At 34.1% G+C, this 21,543-nt stretch overlaps 1 protein-coding gene across 1 annotated transcript in view; it reads right to left on the bottom strand.

The window, feature by feature from the left end:
- The window catches only part of LOC138707932 (uncharacterized), a 49,106-nt gene extending 30,694 nt beyond the window's left edge, over nt 1-18,412 (bottom strand). Inside the window, exon 1 of the mRNA XM_069838001.1 lies at nt 18,224-18,412. Within this exon, the coding sequence (XP_069694102.1) occupies nt 18,224-18,389 (166 nt within the window). The 5' untranslated portion in view covers nt 18,390-18,412. The remainder of the gene's footprint in view (nt 1-18,223) is intronic.
- Nucleotides 18,413-21,543: the final 3,131 nt, after the last annotated feature.

Here is a 21,543-nt window from a genome sequence, read left to right as displayed (position 1 = left end):
TAGATCGACATTTGTGTGAAACTTGCAAAAATAGATTAGGCCTAGATGTCCTCGTGTTTTAACTTCTAGGCAAGAAATAGAATATTATCTTCTCTTTACGTCGAATTTAATTTAAGATGTTCGGTGTTCAATCCATACAAACTTAGGTCGAGGCGTTCTTGGTATTTCTTTAGTCACTTTTAGCTGCTCCTGGAGGCTTCTGGAACATGTACTCATTTTAAATGTTATCAAATACTTTAAGATCTTACCCTATTCAACAGTTTATAAATGTCCTGTCCTATATTACACGCTGAATGGACGTGTAGTTGAAATGAAAAACAAATTAAACCTCTTTCAGAGATATAACGGAGAGTTTCCTAACCTTATAGATGATAAGAATCATTTTGCGGCAGTAAGCAGCGTTCCAAGAGCTGTAATGTTGTTTTCACAGACTGACTTCCGTACGAACTAAGAGTCAGTCAGGATGGTTTACAGCCCGGTTTAGGATATTATCGTACAATCTTTATTTTAAGTCTAACGTGCAACATTTTCTACTCTATGCTTCACTGAGAAAATGTATAATGTTTACTCTCCAGATATTTCGTAGTTACTCCATAGCAACCACTAAGTTGAATCCTACGCGATTTGGAAAAAGGTTTTGCTTTCCCTCCTTCAAATCTGTAAATACGTAAATGAATGAACTAGCTTCATATTCTGGGTACACAAAGTTCGATTCCCGAGGCATGTTATCCTAAAAATTCCTCCACAAGTGAAACGATAGCTTTCTCCTTTTCAGTTGGTTATTTTTCTTAATTGATTATTTTACAACGCTTTATCAACTGCTACGGTTATCTAGCGTCTGAATGAAATGAAAGTGATAATGCCAGCACAGCAGACACAATGTATTCTTTGGTATGCTGAATTTGAGAGTGTTTAGAGTTCAAAGGAAATTTCGACGTGAGTATGGTGTGAGTAATGCATCTGAATACGATTTCATAATGTTGTGGTATCGAACATTAATTGTAGAAACAGTGTTAAAAAAAACACGCAGGAGATCGCAGGCGAAACCCAGTACGAGAAGCAGCTATCTCTTGGGTTGGTCCCCAAACTCCCCAGATCTAACCCCTCCTGACTTCTTCGTGTAGGGTTTTGTTAAAGTCATTGTCTATTCACAGAAACCAGGAACACTGATGATCTGAGATTAAAAATTACTCAAGCTTTTCAGCAAATCACTCCTCTTATGTTACAACAGACATGGGCTGAATTGCATCACCGTTATGAGTTGTGCAGGGTGTGCAATGGGGATCATGTTGACCTCTGAGGAATCTCCCATCTTTCAGTCTTGTATGCACAAAGTTTCAACAAGTAAAGTTCAGTAGGAAATGTTTTACGGTATTTTTATTTTATCCATACTCAAACGGATCACCCTGTAGAATGACAAGATTATATACAAAATTTTAGAATAATTGAATTATTGTTAATTCTCGAACGAGAGCGTGGTTGTTATTCTGGTTTATGCTACGTACCTTTGCGATTCTGATCTCTTGGTGATTCTGTGTTGCATGTAGTACCTATTTGTTAATATGTGACGTGTTGACATTAGAGTGAACTAGTGGCTTGTGCAGCAAATGCTGCAAACTAAGTTCATTAGACGTTCAAATAAACATTTTTCAGATTTATTTTCAATGAAGAATACCACACATTCTGAAAGTTATTTGCTTCCATAATAATGAAAGATACTCTCTCTCGAGCCAATACTGAAGAGAACCACGCATATAAATATCTACACCACACCGCCATTAAATATATGAAAAAGGCCCAACCCCACTTGATTAATAACTATAAAAATATTTTATTTTTAATAATATTATTATCTTACGTCAGTTTTATAGCTTTAGTAACATATACTATATATACTATATAGCAGCCACTCAGTAAAATATAGAAATCAAAATCTACATTTACTTATATAACCCCAAAACATTTCACTTTCATATCATCAGTATAGCATTAATATATATAATTAATGAAAAATAGTCACATCATGGCATTAACTACAATAATATTTCATTTCTAATGGTAATAATGTAATCAAACCACCTCAAGTTTTGTAATTTTTAATATCCAATACACAGCTGTACGCAGAAAATTACACACCACAGAATCGAACCTGTAAATTATTTTTAGTAAGTGAAGTTTTTAATAACCAATTTAATTTGAGCTCTAAATATGTCAGCATTCTTGCAGATCATGGCCTTCGTGTAATATTGTTTACTGTAGTGTGTGTTTTGTTTTATTCTGAAATGCAATTAGCTAGTTCTCAAAACTGACAACAGATGGATTTTGGAAAACAGGAAAATTATGTTGAAAAATTGACATTTCACTGAAAACTACTATTTTTCTGAAAAACTTTGAGTTCCAAGCTTCAAAATGAGGGGTCATTTATTAAAATCTGTTCAGCCGTTTTCCCTTAATTTCCATTACCAGTTAAAATTATATATATAGATGATTATTCCCATAGTAACACAAAGAGACTTTGTGTCTATTTATTTTATAGATGCAGGAAACAATCTACTATTGACTTAGCCTCGTCAAAAACTGGTCCTTTAAAGTCGAATGTGTTATCTGTAAAGGGGAATTTCCAGTTGCTCTTGGAGGAGAGAGTGATGTAAAATAGAATCTGTCAACGGCTCTACATTAAAGTTTGCTAGACGGATTGATAATAGCACCCAAATAACAAAGTTCCTTCTAAAGAGGATAAACGCGTTACTACAGCTGAGTTAGCTTTCCCTTATCACAACGTAGAATATAATTCAATCAAGCTATAACAGCTTCGACTTGCAGAAAATTAGCATCTCGTGCTTTAGGCGACAGCCTACAAATTGTGTTATGGAAGAACAAAAATATAAAAAGATAATATTCATAAGTAGGGATGGTTATTTTTCGCAAGAGCAAGAAAATTCTAAATGACTGTAAAAGCTGTTTTTTGTATTTTTATTTTTCTCGACCTCTATATCCCTTTTTGATTCATGTCTAATATGCGATAAAATGAGGAATATACTCAAAATGCGAAATTTGTACTAAAATATGATATAAATGCGAAACTGACGATTCTTACAATAAAATTTATTTTATATCAAATAAAATGTATTTTTATAGTGCATATAAATTTATATTTCTGAGATTGCTGCTTAGTTTAACAATAGGGACATATACATGTGCACATATGGCTAATTTTCTGCAGTTTTTAAATTTCTCGTCCTTCACTTTGCACTTGATTCACCATATTGAAAAAAAAATCAAGGGGTGTTAAATCTGGAGACCTGGCCGGCCATTCTACTGGTCCATGTAGACCAATCCAATGTCAAGGGAACTGTTCGTCCAGTCTGCTGCAACAATTCTGTGACTTAGCCTACCAGAATGAAAAATGATATCAATTCTTTCCTCTTTCGATATCATCACGAAAATCAAGAAATTTGTTATAGGAAAGCTTCAAATAATCACAACAATGCATTGAAACTGTCACAGGTTAAGCAACCAGTAAAGGAGGAAAAGTTAATTACCAGAATTGCATAAAAATACCTTTTCCAAAGCCTCCTTAGTACTGTACCATGTTACAAAAATCTGCAGATGCAGTAACACTAATATTTGTGTCATTATGACAGTTACCTTTAAATAATTTGAAAACGATTACAGATATCTCAAAACAGATTGCACCATTGTTTTTCTCAGAAACTTTCACATGAGTTTGAGTACCTACATGACACCCTTTCCACTTAAAATTTCAAAGTTGCACTCAAAATGGCGGCTTTTGAGATAGGTGAAGGCTAGAATCGAACGTGTCACTGGCATTTGGTCTTATAAATACTGGTAATACCTATAGTAATCGAAAATCGAGCATATGGAAGATATTTATATGGTTCCAGACTTTTGATTCATTCTGTATAAAGTACTCACGCTTTGAGTGTTAATGTTACAAATAAAAATTAATTGTGATAATTAGTTTGTTTCGTAGTAACGCTCAATTCCGCCAGAAGGCACCACAACAATGTAAGCAAAAATAACAGAGCCGCATTTTTCGTTTGAGCAGCATGCTATTGAAAACAGGGAATGTGAATGAGCTACAACGACGTGAAGAATTGAATTTGGAATAGCACCACCTACATGGAGAACAACAAAATTGCAAGATTACGTAAAGATGCAGCGTCATTGTTGCGGACATTCACAAAATTCCCGAAGAAGTCTGTATGTCAAGGCAATGCTCTCTTGAGATTTAACACCTGTAAATCCATCGTGCACTGCATGTTGCGTCGTGAGAAGTGGAAGGCGTACATTCCGAGATTGCTCAGTGCAATGAATGACGATGCAGATAGACGATCTCGATTTTCTGAGTGGTTTTTGCAAACGTGTGGAAAAAGATAAGCGTTTCAAAATGTAACTGTTTCGTCTGGTGAAGTCTTTTTTTAAATATAAGGTTACCGGTAGTGTTAAATGATATATTTTTTTTATGCTCGACCATGCCGAAACGTACTAATTATACACCTGGTAGCAGAACTTTAATGTATGTCATTAAAGTACACCTACTCATTAAAGGTCACGTCTTTCAGCCAATGACGACTCAGGTTACAACTGTTCAGCCAATGACAGGTCAACTTTCTACCGTTATAAAACCGCAAGTATCGATTATTCTCGGATATGCAATCGAAAGAGAAGTAGCGAAAAGTCACGGAGGCTGGAAATCCAATACTGTCGCAGAAGGTTATGTTCTGTTACTATAATAATTAGCGTTAATTGTAAATAATATTGAAATAAATTCAATTTGTCATCTTGTTTTTTCAATGTCTAATTTAATTTCAATGTTATCTCTGTAGGTTCTTATGGCCTAGCAAGGTCAATGTGGATATCTGTTCCTCGGAAAAAATCAATACTTTCGCGTCTGCGCACATCTCACAACATACGGAACATTGCTGAAGGTCAGATACAATTAAAATTAATAATATCAAGTTAGAAATATGGTCGAGCATAAAAAGTCGTATTAAACTCGCCTATAATGGTAATTAAGAAGCTCGTATGAAAATTATGAAACTCGCTTGCGCTCGTTTCATAAATATCCATACTCACTTCTTAATTACCTTCATTATAGGCTCGTTGCATAATGTACTATTACAGTTTTGTTATTTTACGACGCTTTATCAACTGCTATAGTTTTCTAGCATCTGAATAAGATCATCATCATCATCATCTTCTTCTTCTTCTTCTTCTTCTTCTTCAAGGTGTAGGCCTTTCGGCCTGTTCCTCCTCCATTAAAATTGATCTCGCCAACGTTTTACTGGTCTTCCTAATGATCTCCTTCCTGATGGATTATAATTCACGGCTGCTCTCGTTATACTTGTTGTTGGCATTCTATTTACATGTTCTTTCCAATTATGTTGACATTCTTTAATAAGTTGAATTATACTATCTATTTTTAATTCTTTTCCAATATATCTTCATTTCTTTTTTTGTCCAATAGTGTATAACCCGCAACATATCTAAGAAATTTCACTTCACCTGCTTCAATTCTTCTTTCTTCTTTTTTCTTTAGAACCCAAGATTCGCAGCCGTATAGCAGGGATGGAATTGCCATTACTTTGTAATATTTGATTAATGTTTCCTTTCTCACTTTCTTCCCCAGTATTCTACGTATTGTTCCACAAAAATAGTTGAATTTATTTAATTTTTCCTCGATTTCACATTTTTTGCCATATGTTATTGAACAATCTAAGTATGTAAAAGTGTTGATTTGTTCTATTATTTTGTTATCTACAACCAATTTCACTCTTATTGGATGAGATCCAATAAATGCCATCGCTTTTGTTTTATTGGTCGATATTTTCATATTAAAATAACTAGCCGTACCCGTGCGCTCCGCTTGCACCCGTTAGAAATAAATATAAAGTAATTACATAATTAAAATAGGACATTTGATCCAGGGAACATTCGTGTTTGATAGAAGGATAAATCGTTTATTATGTTACTTAATTTAAATTGTATTTGAAAAATTAAAATGCGATCATTTTGATCCAGAGACCACTCATTTGGTCATAAAAATTATTTTAGGAAATACAGGGAACGAATGTACAGAATAGCCTATCAAGTTTTCTGTGCATAAGAAGCTATTTTAATCTTACCTGTCCTCGATTCACTCAGAAGTTACTGTAATAACATTATAGCATTATGTCCATCTAGAGAAACTACACTTTCCAATGGTGAATTAATAATTAATTATACGAATCGGATAATTTAGCTTTCGATAATACTTCATACAAACACAGAAACATTCTCTGTAGACTATGTTTCTGTAGATTATGTTGTTATTGTAATTTTGGAACTCATTTATCTCATTAAATATCAGTCCTATCAAAATTTTGCATAGAATAAAACTTATCGGAAATTATTTTTAAAGAAACTTTTGTTATGTAATATTTTTCATGAAAATTAATAATAAGGGAGATATTTCGATTTATTTAATTCAAGCCCCCTTATAACCCCCCTTTTAAATAAAATATTTTGAATGCCATATAGCCTAAATTCTAAGTTACAACAAACTTAATTTATATTCCAGTTTTCATCGAAATCGGTTCAGCCATTATCGCGTGAAAAGGTAACAAACATCCAGACAGACAGACAGACAGATATACAAACAAAAATTTCAAAAAAGCGATTTTCGGTTTCAGGGCGGTTAATTATATATGTTAGGACCAATTAATTTTGAAAAATCGAAAATTACCAGAAAAATTTCGGCTACAGATTTATTATTAGTATAGATAAGATAAAGGTGATAATGCCAGCGAAATGAGTCCAGGGTCAAGCGCCGAAAGCTATCCAGCCTTTCCTCTCAATGGGTTAAGGGAAACCCCCAGAAAAACCTCACCCACAAAACTTCGCCAGAATAAATAAACATATTATTATTATTATTATTATTATTATTATTATTATTATTATTATTATTATTATTATAACTTGTCTCAACAAGGATTTGAACTCGAGTCCGCTCGTTTTAGGGTCAGGCACGCTAACCCTTACTCCTCAGCGATGGACTAGCCGATGTATTTCTGTGTATTGTGCTAATGAAAATCTACACGTAGTGGAAGAGTGAGCAGTTAATATACAGGAAGGATTTGCCGCGTAAATTACATAGTACATAGTTTACATTCGGAAGAAAAATAAAGAAGGTAAACATGCCAATTAAAAACGAGGCAGTGGAAAAAGTGGACAGCTTCAAATACTCGGAGTGTACAGTAAGCAGTAATATGAGCTGTAACCAGGAAGTCAAAAGGAGAATAACAATGACAAAGGAAGCTTTTAATAGAAAAGGAGCATCTTCTGCGGACTTCTGGAGAAAGAACTAAGGAAGAGACTAGTGAAGTGCTTTGTGTGGATTGTGGCATTGTATGAAGCTTGTTTTTGCTACCTTTCCGAGATAGCATTGTTTTACATCAAACATTTCACAGCGTGTTTTGATAGACGCGTTGATTTAATTCCCAATATGATCAGCCAATTTAGGAGAGCAGTGTATCTTTAATAATAAATCATTCAAAAAGAATTTTAGTTTTATCCTTTAAATGTGCAGATTTGATCTGAACAAATGTAACATTGTAAAATTCCTTTTCAGAACGAAAAGTTACATTCAATTATTTCTGTTTGTTCGGATCAAATTTCTGCATTTTTCTTCTTCTTCTTCCAATCCCTGATGCTGTTAGGCGTCGGGTTCACCTCTCTCCCTACATTTCTTCCACATATCTCTATCTTTACACATTTTCTTTATTTCAGCCATTGTCTTTTCACGTTGTTGTACTATTTTTTTCTGTATTTTTAAAGGACAAAATTAATAGTTATTTATGTATTAATGGAGGTAAATAGTCTTTACTAGTGGAGGACGAGTTTGCGCTCTTGCGGTAGCGAGATCTGCAATTAAGCAGTCCACTCTAGCAAATTCTACTTAACACACCAATGACATGTAAGGTTTTTTCCACTCCCACATTTTCTATCTTTCTTTCTTTCTTTCTTTCTTTCTTTCTTTTTTCTATATCTTAGTTTAACCTCTCACTTTTACGTTCATTTACACGACCCACGCCACCCGGGCCTTACAGGGCCGCGACCTGTCCGGAGAGGAATTATTCTATCGGATCACATACATACTTTTTTAACCACACAAGGACATGGAGGGCCTCCCCGGATGTGAGATCAGCTCAATGCCAGTATCACCTTTGATACAACACAAACATTTAAGACATTACAGCATTCACTCACACATATGAAAGGATTAAGGTAAGGATCGCCGTCCATGGCCGGAACTCCCACATTTTACATAATAAAAACATAATTTTAATAATTTTACATGATTTAGTACCAGAACTGTTGGGTGAATCGTTGACTTTAGAGTATTACTAGTGGCTTGTGCAGCAAATGCTGCTGCAAACTAAGTTCGTTAGACGTTCAAATAAAAATTTTTTAGATTTATTTTCAATGAAGAATACTTGTCTTTTTGATAGTTATTTGCTTCCATAATAATGAAACATACTCCCTCTGAATGGATTTTTTAGGCCAAATAGGCCTACTTTTTCTTGAACCTATCCAACTTCAGTTTTTGAGTTTCAACGCGAAAACGCAAGTATCAATGTCAGGGCGATAGAAGTAGCTATTTCAGGTCATTGTGGATTGTAGGCAAAAGTTAAGAAAAGTCAGGTTTGCTAAGCTTTCGAACAATAGCATTTTCGTATAGCTGCTGCATGTAGAACTTGAAATGTAGAGCGTAAAATCATTTTATCTTACTAAGAGATCTTGCTGAAATGATCTGGAGACTACAAATTTTTCTAGGCATCTTATTTTATCAGTAAGTAATACTTTTTTATCTTTCCTTAGGAACTGTAATTTTTGCACTCTTTCGAGCCAATACTGCAGACAATGACACATATCAATATCTACACTACACCGCCATTAAGTATATGAAAAAGACCCAACCCCACTGGGTTAATAAGCACAAAAATATTTGATTTTTAATAACAATATTATTATCTTACTTAAGTTTTGTATTTTTATATATAGCAGCCACTCAGTAAATTATAGAAATGAAGATCTAAATTAAGATATTCTCTACATTTACTTACATAACCTCAAAACGTTTCACTTTCATGTCATCAATATAGCATCAATATTATGTACAATTAATGAAAAATAGACGCATCATGATATTAACTATAATAATATTTAATTTCTAATGGTAATATTGTCATCAAACCACTTCAGGTTTCGTAGATTTGAATATCCAATACACAGCTGTACTCAGAAAATTATACACTGCAGAATCAGTTTTTAATAACAAATTGAATTGAGCTCTAAATATGTCGGCAATCCTGCAGGTCATGGCCTTCGTGTAATAGCCTATTGTTTACTGTAGTGTGTGTTTTGTTCTGAAATTCAATCAAGTCGGCCGTAATTCAATAAAATTAGTTCTCAAAACTGACAACAGATGGATTTTGGAAAATAGGAAAATTATGTAGGAAAATTGACATTTCACTAAAGATTACTATTTTTCCGAAAAACTTTGGATGCCAGGCATGAAAATGAGGGGTCACTTATTAAAATCCGTTCAGCCGTTTTCCCGTAATTTCCATTACCAGTTCAAATTATATATATATATATATATATATATATATATATATATATATATATAGATTTTGTTTGTTGCTATGTTATTGTTGAATGAAACATATTTTCACTTACTTCCCTAGAGAAGCAATGTGACTTACGTCACGTCGTCAATAGCAACCAACATTATCACGATAAAATCCATTTACTTCCCTGAAAACTAGCTAATTACAGCATACTTACGGCAGTGGGAGTGAAAAAAAATTCATTCAATCATTTATCATAATATATTGCTCTCTTATGAAGGTGGAATATAGAAAACAAAGGAAATGCCGGGTTTACAATGAAGGGACCGCCCTTGGGCAGAAGACTATGAATGAGTGAATGAATGAATGAATGAATGAATGAATGAATGAATGAATGAATGAATGAATGAATGAATGAATGAATGAATGAATGAATGAATGAATGAATGAATGAATGAATGAATGAATTGCTCCCTTAAATTGACTGGGAATATTGGGATTTTAATGAATGGCTTTCACAAAACACGCTATGGAATGTTTTAAGTGGTTATTTTACGATGATTTCTCAACTGCTATGGTTATATAGCGTCTGAATGACGTTAAGGTGATAATGCCAGCGAAATGAATACAGTATTCAACGCCGAACGTTACTCAGCATTTGTTCTTATTGGGTTGAGGCAAATCCCGGAAAAAACTTCAAACAGGTAACTTCTCCCAACCAGGATTTGAACCCGGGCCCGCTCGTTACACGGTCAGGCGTGCTAACCGTTATTCCACAGCAGTGCACTATGAAATGTTCCATATAAAACAATTTTATCTCGAAAAGGAAGCAAAAACGAGCAAAATATTTTTAAACAAAGAATAACTTCCTGAAATTACGACATTACTTACGGTTCACCCTGTATATGGAGCCAAAGACTGCCATTAACTCGGGTGCAAAAATTGTCAACCTGGAAAAGTGTGTCTGCCGTAATCTCTGTAATGGTATTTCAGAAAATATCTCTCAATACCAAAACAAAAGCAATGCGTTAACTCTTTTATACAAATGAGGCACCTGACTTTACTTTCCTCTTTGACACAGAAATATTGTTCCTACCACTTCTTGTGAAAATGATAGTTGAAAGTCGACATGCTGCAATTTACGATAATCCGTCACTAAACGCGAAGGGTGCTATGCATAGACATTTCGCTAGCCCGCGCTGCGAGCTTGCTAAACTAGCCCCGGCTATCGACTGATTACTTGTACAGGATTCATATAATATATCGCTAACACTAGTTTATGAATACGAAGAACGTTAGTTCGCTGATCATCCACCGGAAGCCCGCGCTAAGAATGTCTATGAATATGGCCCGAATTGTTTTGAATCAGTGTTGTCGTATTTTGAAATATGAATTTTCGTACCAGCTAGGTAAAATTCCTTGACCGAAATTCTCGTATGTTTTCTCAAAAACAGCACTCATGATAAAAAAAAATTGTCGCTAGGTGAAATTAGCGTAACTTAGCATACAAGTACTGTGACAAAACAAAATGAATAATCGTATCTTTTAATTACTAGATTGTATGTACTCGTACTTCAACAAACTACGATCAGAAAATTATTAACAGCAAAATAAAATTGAGTCTCCGTCTCTTCTTATCACCTCCATACAGTGCAGCAATGTATAGTGCGACCAATGTTGGGATCTTTTTTATTTCTCAGGGGGTAGAAGACTTACGAATACCTGTCATTGTCACTCAAGTTAATATAAAATTAATGCACCAATAACTGCTAAATATATGACTTCCAATAAAATAATAATTTATGTAACTAGTGTACACGGGGTAATGTTGGTAATTATGGCAGGCGTGGGCGTAAGCGAACGCGCCGATTTTAACGAGTGTTTATAATGAGGATTATAGACGTGTTACATACGACGTTTTATGCTATTCTAGCATTAAAATATGTAAAAAAAAACTGTTATAAATTTACAAAATGTAATGCTATGAAGTAGTCGAGAATGAGTAGCCCTACTGGATATAATGTAATACTCGTATATTGCATGGTTGCTAAGTAACCGTTTCTAAGACAATGTTACTTTGTTGTTGTTTTTAAGCTTTTTCTTACAGGTCCGTTCTACTACTGGGTTCAAAAAGTTCCCGGAATTTTACCACCATTTTTCGTATTAATATATAACAAGGGATATTATACATTTGTTTTGTTGGTAACATTCATGATGTCATTTCCTTAAAGTTTGTTGATAATGGCAATTGATGGTTTTGAGTTGTAGGCAATTGTTTATCATAGTGTTTTGTTTGTTCGTCGCATTTTGTAATTATGTCCACAGAGCAACGTACAAACATCAAGTTCTGTGTTTTGTTACACAAAACTCCTGCAGAGACATTAAGATTGTTGGAAGAAGCATATGGCGAAGCAGCATTGAAAAAAACTCAAGTATATGCCTGGCATAAACACTTTTCTGGTGGCCGCGATAGCATCAAAGATGACGTACGCAGCGGCCGACCAACAACTGCAACAAATGAAGCAATCGCTCAGTGTGTGCATAATGTTGTTAGGGACGACCGACGTAAAACATAAAAGAGATAACAGCAGAGGTCGGAATATCAGTCGGAAGTGTACACAGTGTTCTTCACAAGTATCTCAACATGCATTACGTGTCTCAGAAGTTAGTTCCGAAAATGTTGTCGGCAGAACAGAAAGAAACAAGAATGACTCTTGCTGGGGACATGATCAGTATGGCTGATGAAGATGATGATTTCTTAAACAAAATTATTGCTGGTGATGAAACTTGGTGCTGCTTGTACGACCCAGTCCCTAAACGACAGTCATCTGAGTGGAAATCGAAAACATCTCCTCGGAAGCAAAAATTTCCTAGGGACACTTCCAAAGGCAAAGTTATGTTGGAAGTTTTCTTCGACTCTCAGGGTCTCATCCACCATGAGTTCATTCCAGAAGGTCGTACTGTAATGAAAGAATTGTATGTAGAAATCCTCCGGGACGCAGTGAGAAGGAAACTTCCAGAAAAGTGGGTAGAAAACAACTGGTTCCTTATGCATGACAATGCACCTGCTCATCGCGCAATTATTGTAAAGAATTTTCTTGCCAGGCACAACATAACTGCTTTGGATCACCCACCATATACTCTCCTGATCTCTCACCACCTGATTACTTTCTGTTTCCCCGTCTGAAAAGTCATCTGAAAGGACGGAGATTCAATGCTGAAGAGGTTATCGCAAACGCGGCGAGAGCACTAAGATGGGTTTCACAAAATGGCTTTCAGGCCTGCTTCCAGGAACTCTACACGCGTTGGCAAAAGTGTGTTGTTGCGGAAGGCAACTATTTTGAAAGGAATGCTGTAGAATAGTGTTTAAGGTACGTTGTTTCTATGATACTAGCAAATTCCGGGAACTTTTTGAACCTAGTATGTATAATAGTACATTATGCAACGAGCCTATAATGATAGTAATTAAGAATCGAGTATGGATATTTATGAAACGAGCGCAAGCGAGGTGTATAATTACTACATTTCGGCATGGTCGAGCATAAAATTGTGTTATGAAGGCGGTGATGACGTCATGGAATACTAGTTGCTAGGTAACCTTTTCTGGCACCAGTGCCAGAATTATACCAATTGTGGACGATGTATGGCGTCATAACAAGCGTGTTTTAATGCTAGGATTGCATAAAACCAAATTTATGGACCACTGTTAAAATTTAACACTTTCAGATCTGGCACAACGAAATGATTATTATTGCACGTATTTAAGAAATTGTTCCCATCGATTACGATCTACACTTTACTTTTATTGGTAAATTGACTAAATTTAATTATTTTGTATCACTTTGTCCTCGTAGCAACACTTTAATAAGGGAAGTAATAAACTACTGTATATAGCTTGCAATCAATCAAATTGCTGTTATTTGAAGTAAATAGTACTTATTGTTTCTTTAGTGTATTTTAAATTCCATGTGAATATACGTAATATTAATTTATTACCATGTTTTAAGGGAACCAGGTAGTGATTAGGGGTCAAAAATCCGATTTTTTATTTTGTGTTTTAAAATAAATTATAAAAATGGTCTTTAAAACAATATAAATATTGTGGAGGGTATTTCTGCAGATAAGCCTTTTAAATGACCTCTTTAAATTTGGCGGTGCATGTAATTCATACATTCTTTTTTTTATATACAGTTTTTCATAAGTTGACATTTTCAAACTTAGTGCATTTTTCTCTGAAATTACTGAATCAATTTACATGAAATTTTTACAGTGTTTTCTGCAGTCTGTGGTCTACATTGTAGACCTACGGTTTTAAGAATGTCACACACATGACACGAGAAAAAAATGTATATGCATTGAAAAAATTGTAAAAAATTTTAAACAAAATTCAATATTTTTTTCTGTTTCACTAGGGGTGAAATATTTAACTAAATTTTGCTTTGGAATTTACAATACACAATACTGGATAACTTAAAAAAATACAAGGTAGCCTATATGAGTGAAGATTGTAGCAAGTAATGTGCACCTGAAGAATGAGGTACACCTAGCAAAGTTGGAAAACAGGTTATCAGTTAGGGCCTTTCTTTTGCACTTGGATACGAAACAAATTAGTTGTCTTTTATACCACTGAATTCAGAATGATTGATTGCATAAGCCTGGAAATTTTTATTCCTTTCTGAGCACTAGAAGCCTAGAAATATTCAACTAAACTCTTGTATTGAAATTTTTTAATCGCACAGTATCACTACCCAGTTCCCTTAAAGAATCGTAGACATCTTTTTTAATTTGGTTTATTTTACAACGCTTTATCAACTGCTGTGATTATCTAGCATCTGAATGAAATGAAGGTGGTAATGCCAGTGAAATGAGTCCAGGGTCCAGCGCCGAAAGTTACCCAGCATTTGCTCTTAGTGAGTTGAGGGAAAACCCCGTAGAAAACCTCAACCAGAAAACGAATTCTCCCTGGAATAAATGATCGTATTTTAAATTTAAGTACTTTATAATTTCATCTGGTAATTATTTTGTCAGGTTGTTATAACTGAGATAATGTAAGCCTATCAGCTATTGTTATTTGTTTTTATTTATGAGAATAAGCCTTGACTGGCCGAGTATGCAAGGACTCGCTGTAAGCTTTGGGATGGCCCACAAGCAACAAGTCGTGATAAAGATGTTGCTTTGCTAATTATCCAGTATTGAATGTTGTATACCAGCGTTTCTCAAACTATGGCCCGCGGACCACCTGTGGTCTTCGAGGTCTGTCCTTGTGGTCCTTCAAAAAGGACAGAAGAAAAAATAAAATTCAAACGAATTACGTTTCACACTATAACTGAAAATCTCAAAATTAGGAAATGACACATGGCAATCACCTTTCACTTCTTCTCCCAGTACTGACATTTTATGAAAATTATTACCCTACCTGTCTACTGACTTCCCACTCTACTCTCAGCAACAAAAAAGGGATTTGAAGCACTATGAACGTGGTGTTTCTCGACATCTTTTCCCTGCACATCAGCTGATGATATGTGGCTAAGTACATTGGCATATCTTCCAGATGTATTCTCAAAACTAAACGAACTAAATTTCACTCTACAAGGTAATTCTTTGACTGTTCTCAATGCACATCTATACTAATAATAAATCTGTAGCCGAAAATTTTCTGGTAATTTTCGATTTTCCAAAAATAATTGGTACTAACAAATATAATTAACCATCCTGAAACCGAAAATCGCTTTTTTGAAATTTTTGTTTGTATGTCTGTCTGTCTGTCTGTCTGTCTGTCTGTCTGTCTGTCTGTATGTATGTATGTTTATTACCTTTTCACGCGATAATGGCTGAACCGATTTCGATGAAAATTGGCATATAAATTAAGTTCGTTGTAACTTAGATTATAGGCTATATGGCATTCAAAATACGTTATTTAAAAGGGGGGTTATAAGGGGGTCTGAATTAAATAAATCGAAATATCTCGCTTATTATTGATTTTTGTGAAATATGTTACATAACAAAAGTTTCTTTAAAAATGATTTCTGATAAGTTTTATTCACTCAAAAATTTTGATAGGACTGATATTTAATGAGATAAATGAGTTTTTAAATTAAAATAACTGCCATCTAAGGCGGTGTATTGAAATAAAAAACAAATGACTTCGTCTATAAGGGGCCTTGGACACAACAATCGAAAGCTATGAAACATAGCCTACAGACAATGTTTCTGTGTTTGTATGAAGTAATATCGGAAGCTAAATTAACCGATTTGTATAATTAATTATTATTTCATCATTGGAAAGTGTAGTTTCTCTGGATGGACATAATGCTATAATGTTATTACAGTAACTTGTGAGTGAATTGAGGACAGGTAAGATTAAAATAGCTTCTAACTTGATAGGTTATTCTGTATATTCATTTCCTGTATTTCTTATAATAATGTTTATGAACATATTCATTTTTATCTCAGAGAATTAACGAACAACGAGAGTGTATTGATTTAGTATGCAGTAATAGTATGTTAGCTTAGCAATCCATTATTTTATAATTCAAATTTTAACTATGCTCAATTGAATCGTGTTAAAATACATAAAATACATATGCAATAAATGCAATGCAAAAAATTGGGTAATGAGCCAAGCAGATTATGTTGCACTGTTGTAAAAGTTGTTCCTCCTGAGATTCAAGAGCTCCCACAACAAATTAAAAACTTTCTAATTCGAGTACATCCGTTATCAACACACTTTTTCATAATATAATATAATATAATATAAACATAATAATAAATCTGTAGCCAAAATTTTTCTGTTAATTTTCGCTTTTCCAAAAATAATTGGTAATAACAATTAAGAAACGTGTTAAAGGAATTGTCATTGCACCAAATGAGTGGTCTCTGGATCAAAATGATCGCATTTTAATATTTTAAATACAATTTAAATTAAGTAACATATTAAACGATTTATCCTTCTATCAAACACGAATGTTCCCTGGATAAAATTTCCTATTTTAATTATGTAATTACTTTATATTTATTTCCAACGGGTGCAGCGGAGCGCACGGTTACGGCTAATGAGAAAATAAAGATGTTCGAGAGGAAACTTGGTTTGTGGGTTAGTTCCGTAAAACAGAGGTTTTTTTCACTATTTCCAACCCTAGAGTCTTTTTTGTTTGAAAATGATTTCGTTATTGGAAAATAATTATGCAATGACATATGTTCGCATTTCGAAACTCTGAAGTCACAATTTGAAACTTATTTTCCAAGTAAATATGACGAATTTTCATGGGTTCGTGATCCCTTTCATTGCGATATTGAAAATAACAAACTTTCATTGAGTGAAAGAGAATTGAACTCTCGAATGAGACCGGACTTAAAATGAAATTCTAAGCGGAAGGTATGGTTAATTTCTGGACCTTATCACAAGTAAAAAGAGAATATAGTGAACTGTACAATGGTGCTTTACAGATTATAATTCAGTTTGTTTCTACGTATCTGTGTGAGAAAGGGTTTTCATTACTAACTCTAATAAAAACAAAGTAGGCTACCGAAATCGGCTCGATGTATGTGACAATCTCCGACTTAAGCTTACCAGCATACATCCAAATATAGAACAACTGTGCAAGAATCGGCAGGCTCATCCAACTTATTAATGTGAGTACCAACATTTATTTATTTTTTTTTTTTTAGTTAACAAGTTAAAGATTATCCAAACTCTAATAGCTTTGAATTATTAAAGACATAGAAATGAATTTTCTTCTATTAACATTAGCTTAATTAGTTAATACTAATATAAAATTAACTTAGTTTAATTAATTTTATTTAATTAATTCTATTTTAAAACCCTAACATACCTATCTCAGGTAAAATAGGGTTCTTTGTAAAATTGGAGTATAATAAATAAATTCTATTTTAAAATATGCTACAAAAATGATAAATTTGCTTTCGAAGGGAACAAGAGTAAGGTGGTCCGCGGAACTGTTCTGACTTAAAAAAGTGGTCCCCACTTCAAAAAAGTTTGAGAAACGCTGCTATAAGATACTGCTACCTATTAAGTTGCCTGTACAACTTCCGCAGTGACCACATAGCGTATCTAGATTCTAGAGTGATGTATTACAATTTTGAGGTTATTTTCAATTATTTGAAAACGTTTTTCCTCCCGGATGTGGTATGGTAGGATATCAAAGTTTAATCGCTATATTAATTATTGTAATTACGTGTTTATATTTCATATTCGATACATATTTACAAATATATTTCACTATAATCATTACCGTTAACTTTTCCGTCCGCGAATGAAATTGTAAGTCATTTCATATTTTTTTACGAAGCTAAATATTATTCTAATGGTTATAAATATGAATATTCAAATGGTAAATGTGATCTATAAACCGCCACTAATGAATTAAAAGTTAATTTTTATGGAACTCCGAACTATTCTAGAAACACAACAATAAAACTTGACATTATATATTCAGGAAGTTGAAGTTCAGGAGTTTCAATGATGATTTCTAACAATAATAATAAATACTGAAGTAGCAACCATCATAATTTCAAAATATAGTTATTATTTTATGCACTACTTAAATAATAAAATCAAGATCACTCACCGCCATCCACGCTGGTGGAGTCGTAATATGGCACAGATAAGGCAGATGGCAGCAGAAGAAAAAACAAAACGGCACCGCGATGCGAAGTGAGCAAATTTAAAGATACCATGTTGTCAAAAATTGTCTCCGAAGACACACAGTATACGTGAAGAGCTAGACGGCACATGGTCTTACAGAGCTCCGTGCACCATCTTTAAATAAACAGAGTCCTGTCAGCTGATTGGTTGAGATATATGAAACCCCTCTTCTTCTGACCAGTGCGTCGTATGCAGCCTCCTACAACGAACCTGATGGCTACGTTCTCATGTTTAATATGACTGGAAATCGGAGAAGCTGGCGAGTTAGATTGGAAATCTTTGTAAGAATATCGGGTAATAATAATCGAGAAAGAAATGATGGAAGCAACGTGTTAGATCAAAGACGAAAGAGCTTTTGACATATCTTATATAAGACTACATTCAGTATTGTGTTGCAATTTAACTTGGATTCAGACTTTTTTTATGTTTTGCTGATTATACAGGGACGTCACTTTATTTTTACCAACATTTTTAACATTAACCTGGCTATACTCGGAAACACTGTTTCCCCCTTCCATTACAGGAGTTTGATGTTACTAGTGCAATATGTAAACAAATCATTTTACTAGGTATAGGAGGAGAGAAAAGTAGTGTATCCATTTATGTTGTAGGGAAATACGATATTACGATTTTCAGTTTGATCATCACTTTTACGGAATTTATCAAAATACAGTAGAGTAGTAACATTTTTTTTTTTCAAAAACTCAACATTTCAGGCGGCTATGTTCGTTATGTAATGTCTACTTTATTTAGCATATTAATTATTGATGTTATCATACAATATAGAGAGTGCATTTAAATTGAGGGGGTCATAAGTAAAGGGCACTTAAGTTACTTTTGAGAAAATGGGGTTTAAATATTTAAGCTTTCGTAAAATCGGTGAATTTTTTTATTTAAATTTTAATGTGTGATGCGATTAAAATATCCCTTTGCCACTAAAATTTTAGATACTTTTGCTTACACTGGATGCACTTAACTCATGTTATTACAAATGTCACTAGCATTCCTTTGCTTCTAGCCACCTCAATTGAAAAAAAGCTAATCTGAATTTTTAAACAAGTTGCTGAAAATGGTTGCCGTTCATTACAATGCAGGCTTCAATTCAGTACGCATATTATTAAAAACATTTTGAAGCATATTCTCTGAAATTGAATTTATCGTTTCTTGAATATAATTTTTAGTACGATATTATTAATATAGGTTCTTTCTTCTATGGAAAACGCAATCATATTTATGAAACACACTATACACTGCAGTGTTTACTTCACTGCTTGAAGACTTCGAATGCAACAGCGGCCGTAAGTTTGTGTGTCTGACGGAAGCAAAGGCGTTAGTGAAGGGGTGAGAGTGAAGTACATTCAGAAATGCAGGTACAATAAAAATGCAAGTAAAAATAAAATGATGTCCCTGTATAAGACTACATTCAGTATTGTGTTGCAATTTAACTTGGATTCAGACAAGGTAACATATGAATATTATTTGTACGTTTCGAAAATTAAGTAAAGGCTCCTTCAATATGTAAAGAAATTTGTAGATTCTTTAGTCCAATTCAGTTTATCGTTTTTATTATATTCCGTTATTTAGCAAACACACAAGCAAGCAACTATGATCATGTGACCTAAACAATTGATTATACAGAGACATTTTATTTTTAATAACATTTGTAATATTAACCTGGCTATACCTTTGGATCAACGATTAAGAACCGGAAACACCGTTTGCTACCCCCCTCCACGACTGGAGTTCGATGATACTGGCGTAATATACAAACAAATCACTTTACTAAGTATAGGAGGGAAGAAAAGTAGTTCATCCATTTACGTAAGCTAGGAAATATCGCAATTTTGAGTTTGATCATTTTCATTAGGTTTTTGTTTAATCAAAATACAGTACAGTATTAGCAATGAGTGTTTTTACTCACGAACTGAGCTTTCCATGCGAAAAGCAGTGTATATTATAGTGTCTACAAACATTAGCGTACACTATAGAGAATGAAGTTAAATTGAAAAATAATCATAATATGGATATTTAAACACATTTTTGAAAATGGTGGCCGTTCATTTCGATACAGGCTTCAGTTCTAATGTGCATATTATCGCACTATAGACTACTGTACGCAATTCCAATTACCAGTTTGGTACTTCGTATCAGTAACTCATGTTGACATAATTCTGTACCTACTCTATAAAAGAGTACCTTACTTACTGTAAATTCAATCTTCACTTCTGCCCGATCCGAAAAGATAAAATTTCTCAGACATGCTATCTACTGTCCGTCCAAGTGGTTACGTCGCAGCGTCGTTGAAAGGGGGGAAATCACGTGACAGTTAATTACTTAACGAGGCCCTTTTATTTAAGTTATTTTAAACAATGGGTATAATATTACGTAGACATCCAATTCCTAATAGAAATAAATGTTCTCAGAATAGAGCTAAGACAGCCCAGCCACTAGCATTTACAGAGAGGCGAATAGAAGCAGGTGTGGGAAACCTGGATGCGACGTAGGCAAATGGAAAATGATGCAATATTGAAAGTTTTTCGTCACTGAAAAACCCAAACATATTTTTGGAACATACTGTTTACTATGACCGTAAGGCTACTATGACTATATATGCGGTAATGGATCTGTGTGGAGGACGGTTGAACTTCATTAGTAGAAGGGGTGGGAGTGAAGTACATTAAAAAACTCAGGTACAATAAAAATTGAGGTAAAAGTAAAATGATGTCCCTGTACGAGTAATAATGATACTATATAAGCAGTACAGTTATCAAGTTGTGATGTATTTCCTAAATTGGTTTATTTTACGACACTTTATCTAGCGTCTGACTGAGATGTACAGTAGGTGTTAGTGCCAGCGAAATGAGCCCAGGGTTCAGTGCCGCAAGTTACCCAGCATTTGTTCTTAACCCTTTCTCGCCTAAATTTGTTTTGGTAGGTGAAAAAAAAATATTTGCATCTATCTTGTATTTTGACCTAAGAAAGAAGAATATTGAATATTTTGTGAAAAAATTATTTCAGATTAGGTTTTCTGAAACGATTCCAATTGATATCATTGAGATGTCGATAAGAGTATGGACCAAGCATTCGTTCATAGTGTACTGCCCAAGGATAGGCCTTTCACTGCAAACCCAGCATTTTCCACTCTTTTCTATTCTCTGCCTTCCTCTTAGTTTCTGCATATGATCCATATATGGCTGAATCCAGAAATGCATAGACTATAGAGTGTTAGTTGGGAGCCGAAGG

The sequence above is a fragment of the Periplaneta americana genome, chromosome 1 (genome assembly GCF_040183065.1).
Source record: "Periplaneta americana isolate PAMFEO1 chromosome 1, P.americana_PAMFEO1_priV1, whole genome shotgun sequence".
Lineage (NCBI taxonomy): Eukaryota > Metazoa > Arthropoda > Insecta > Blattodea > Blattidae > Periplaneta > Periplaneta americana.
The sequence above is the reverse complement of the archived record's forward strand: the minus strand, read 5'-3'. Positions and strand labels throughout refer to the sequence as shown.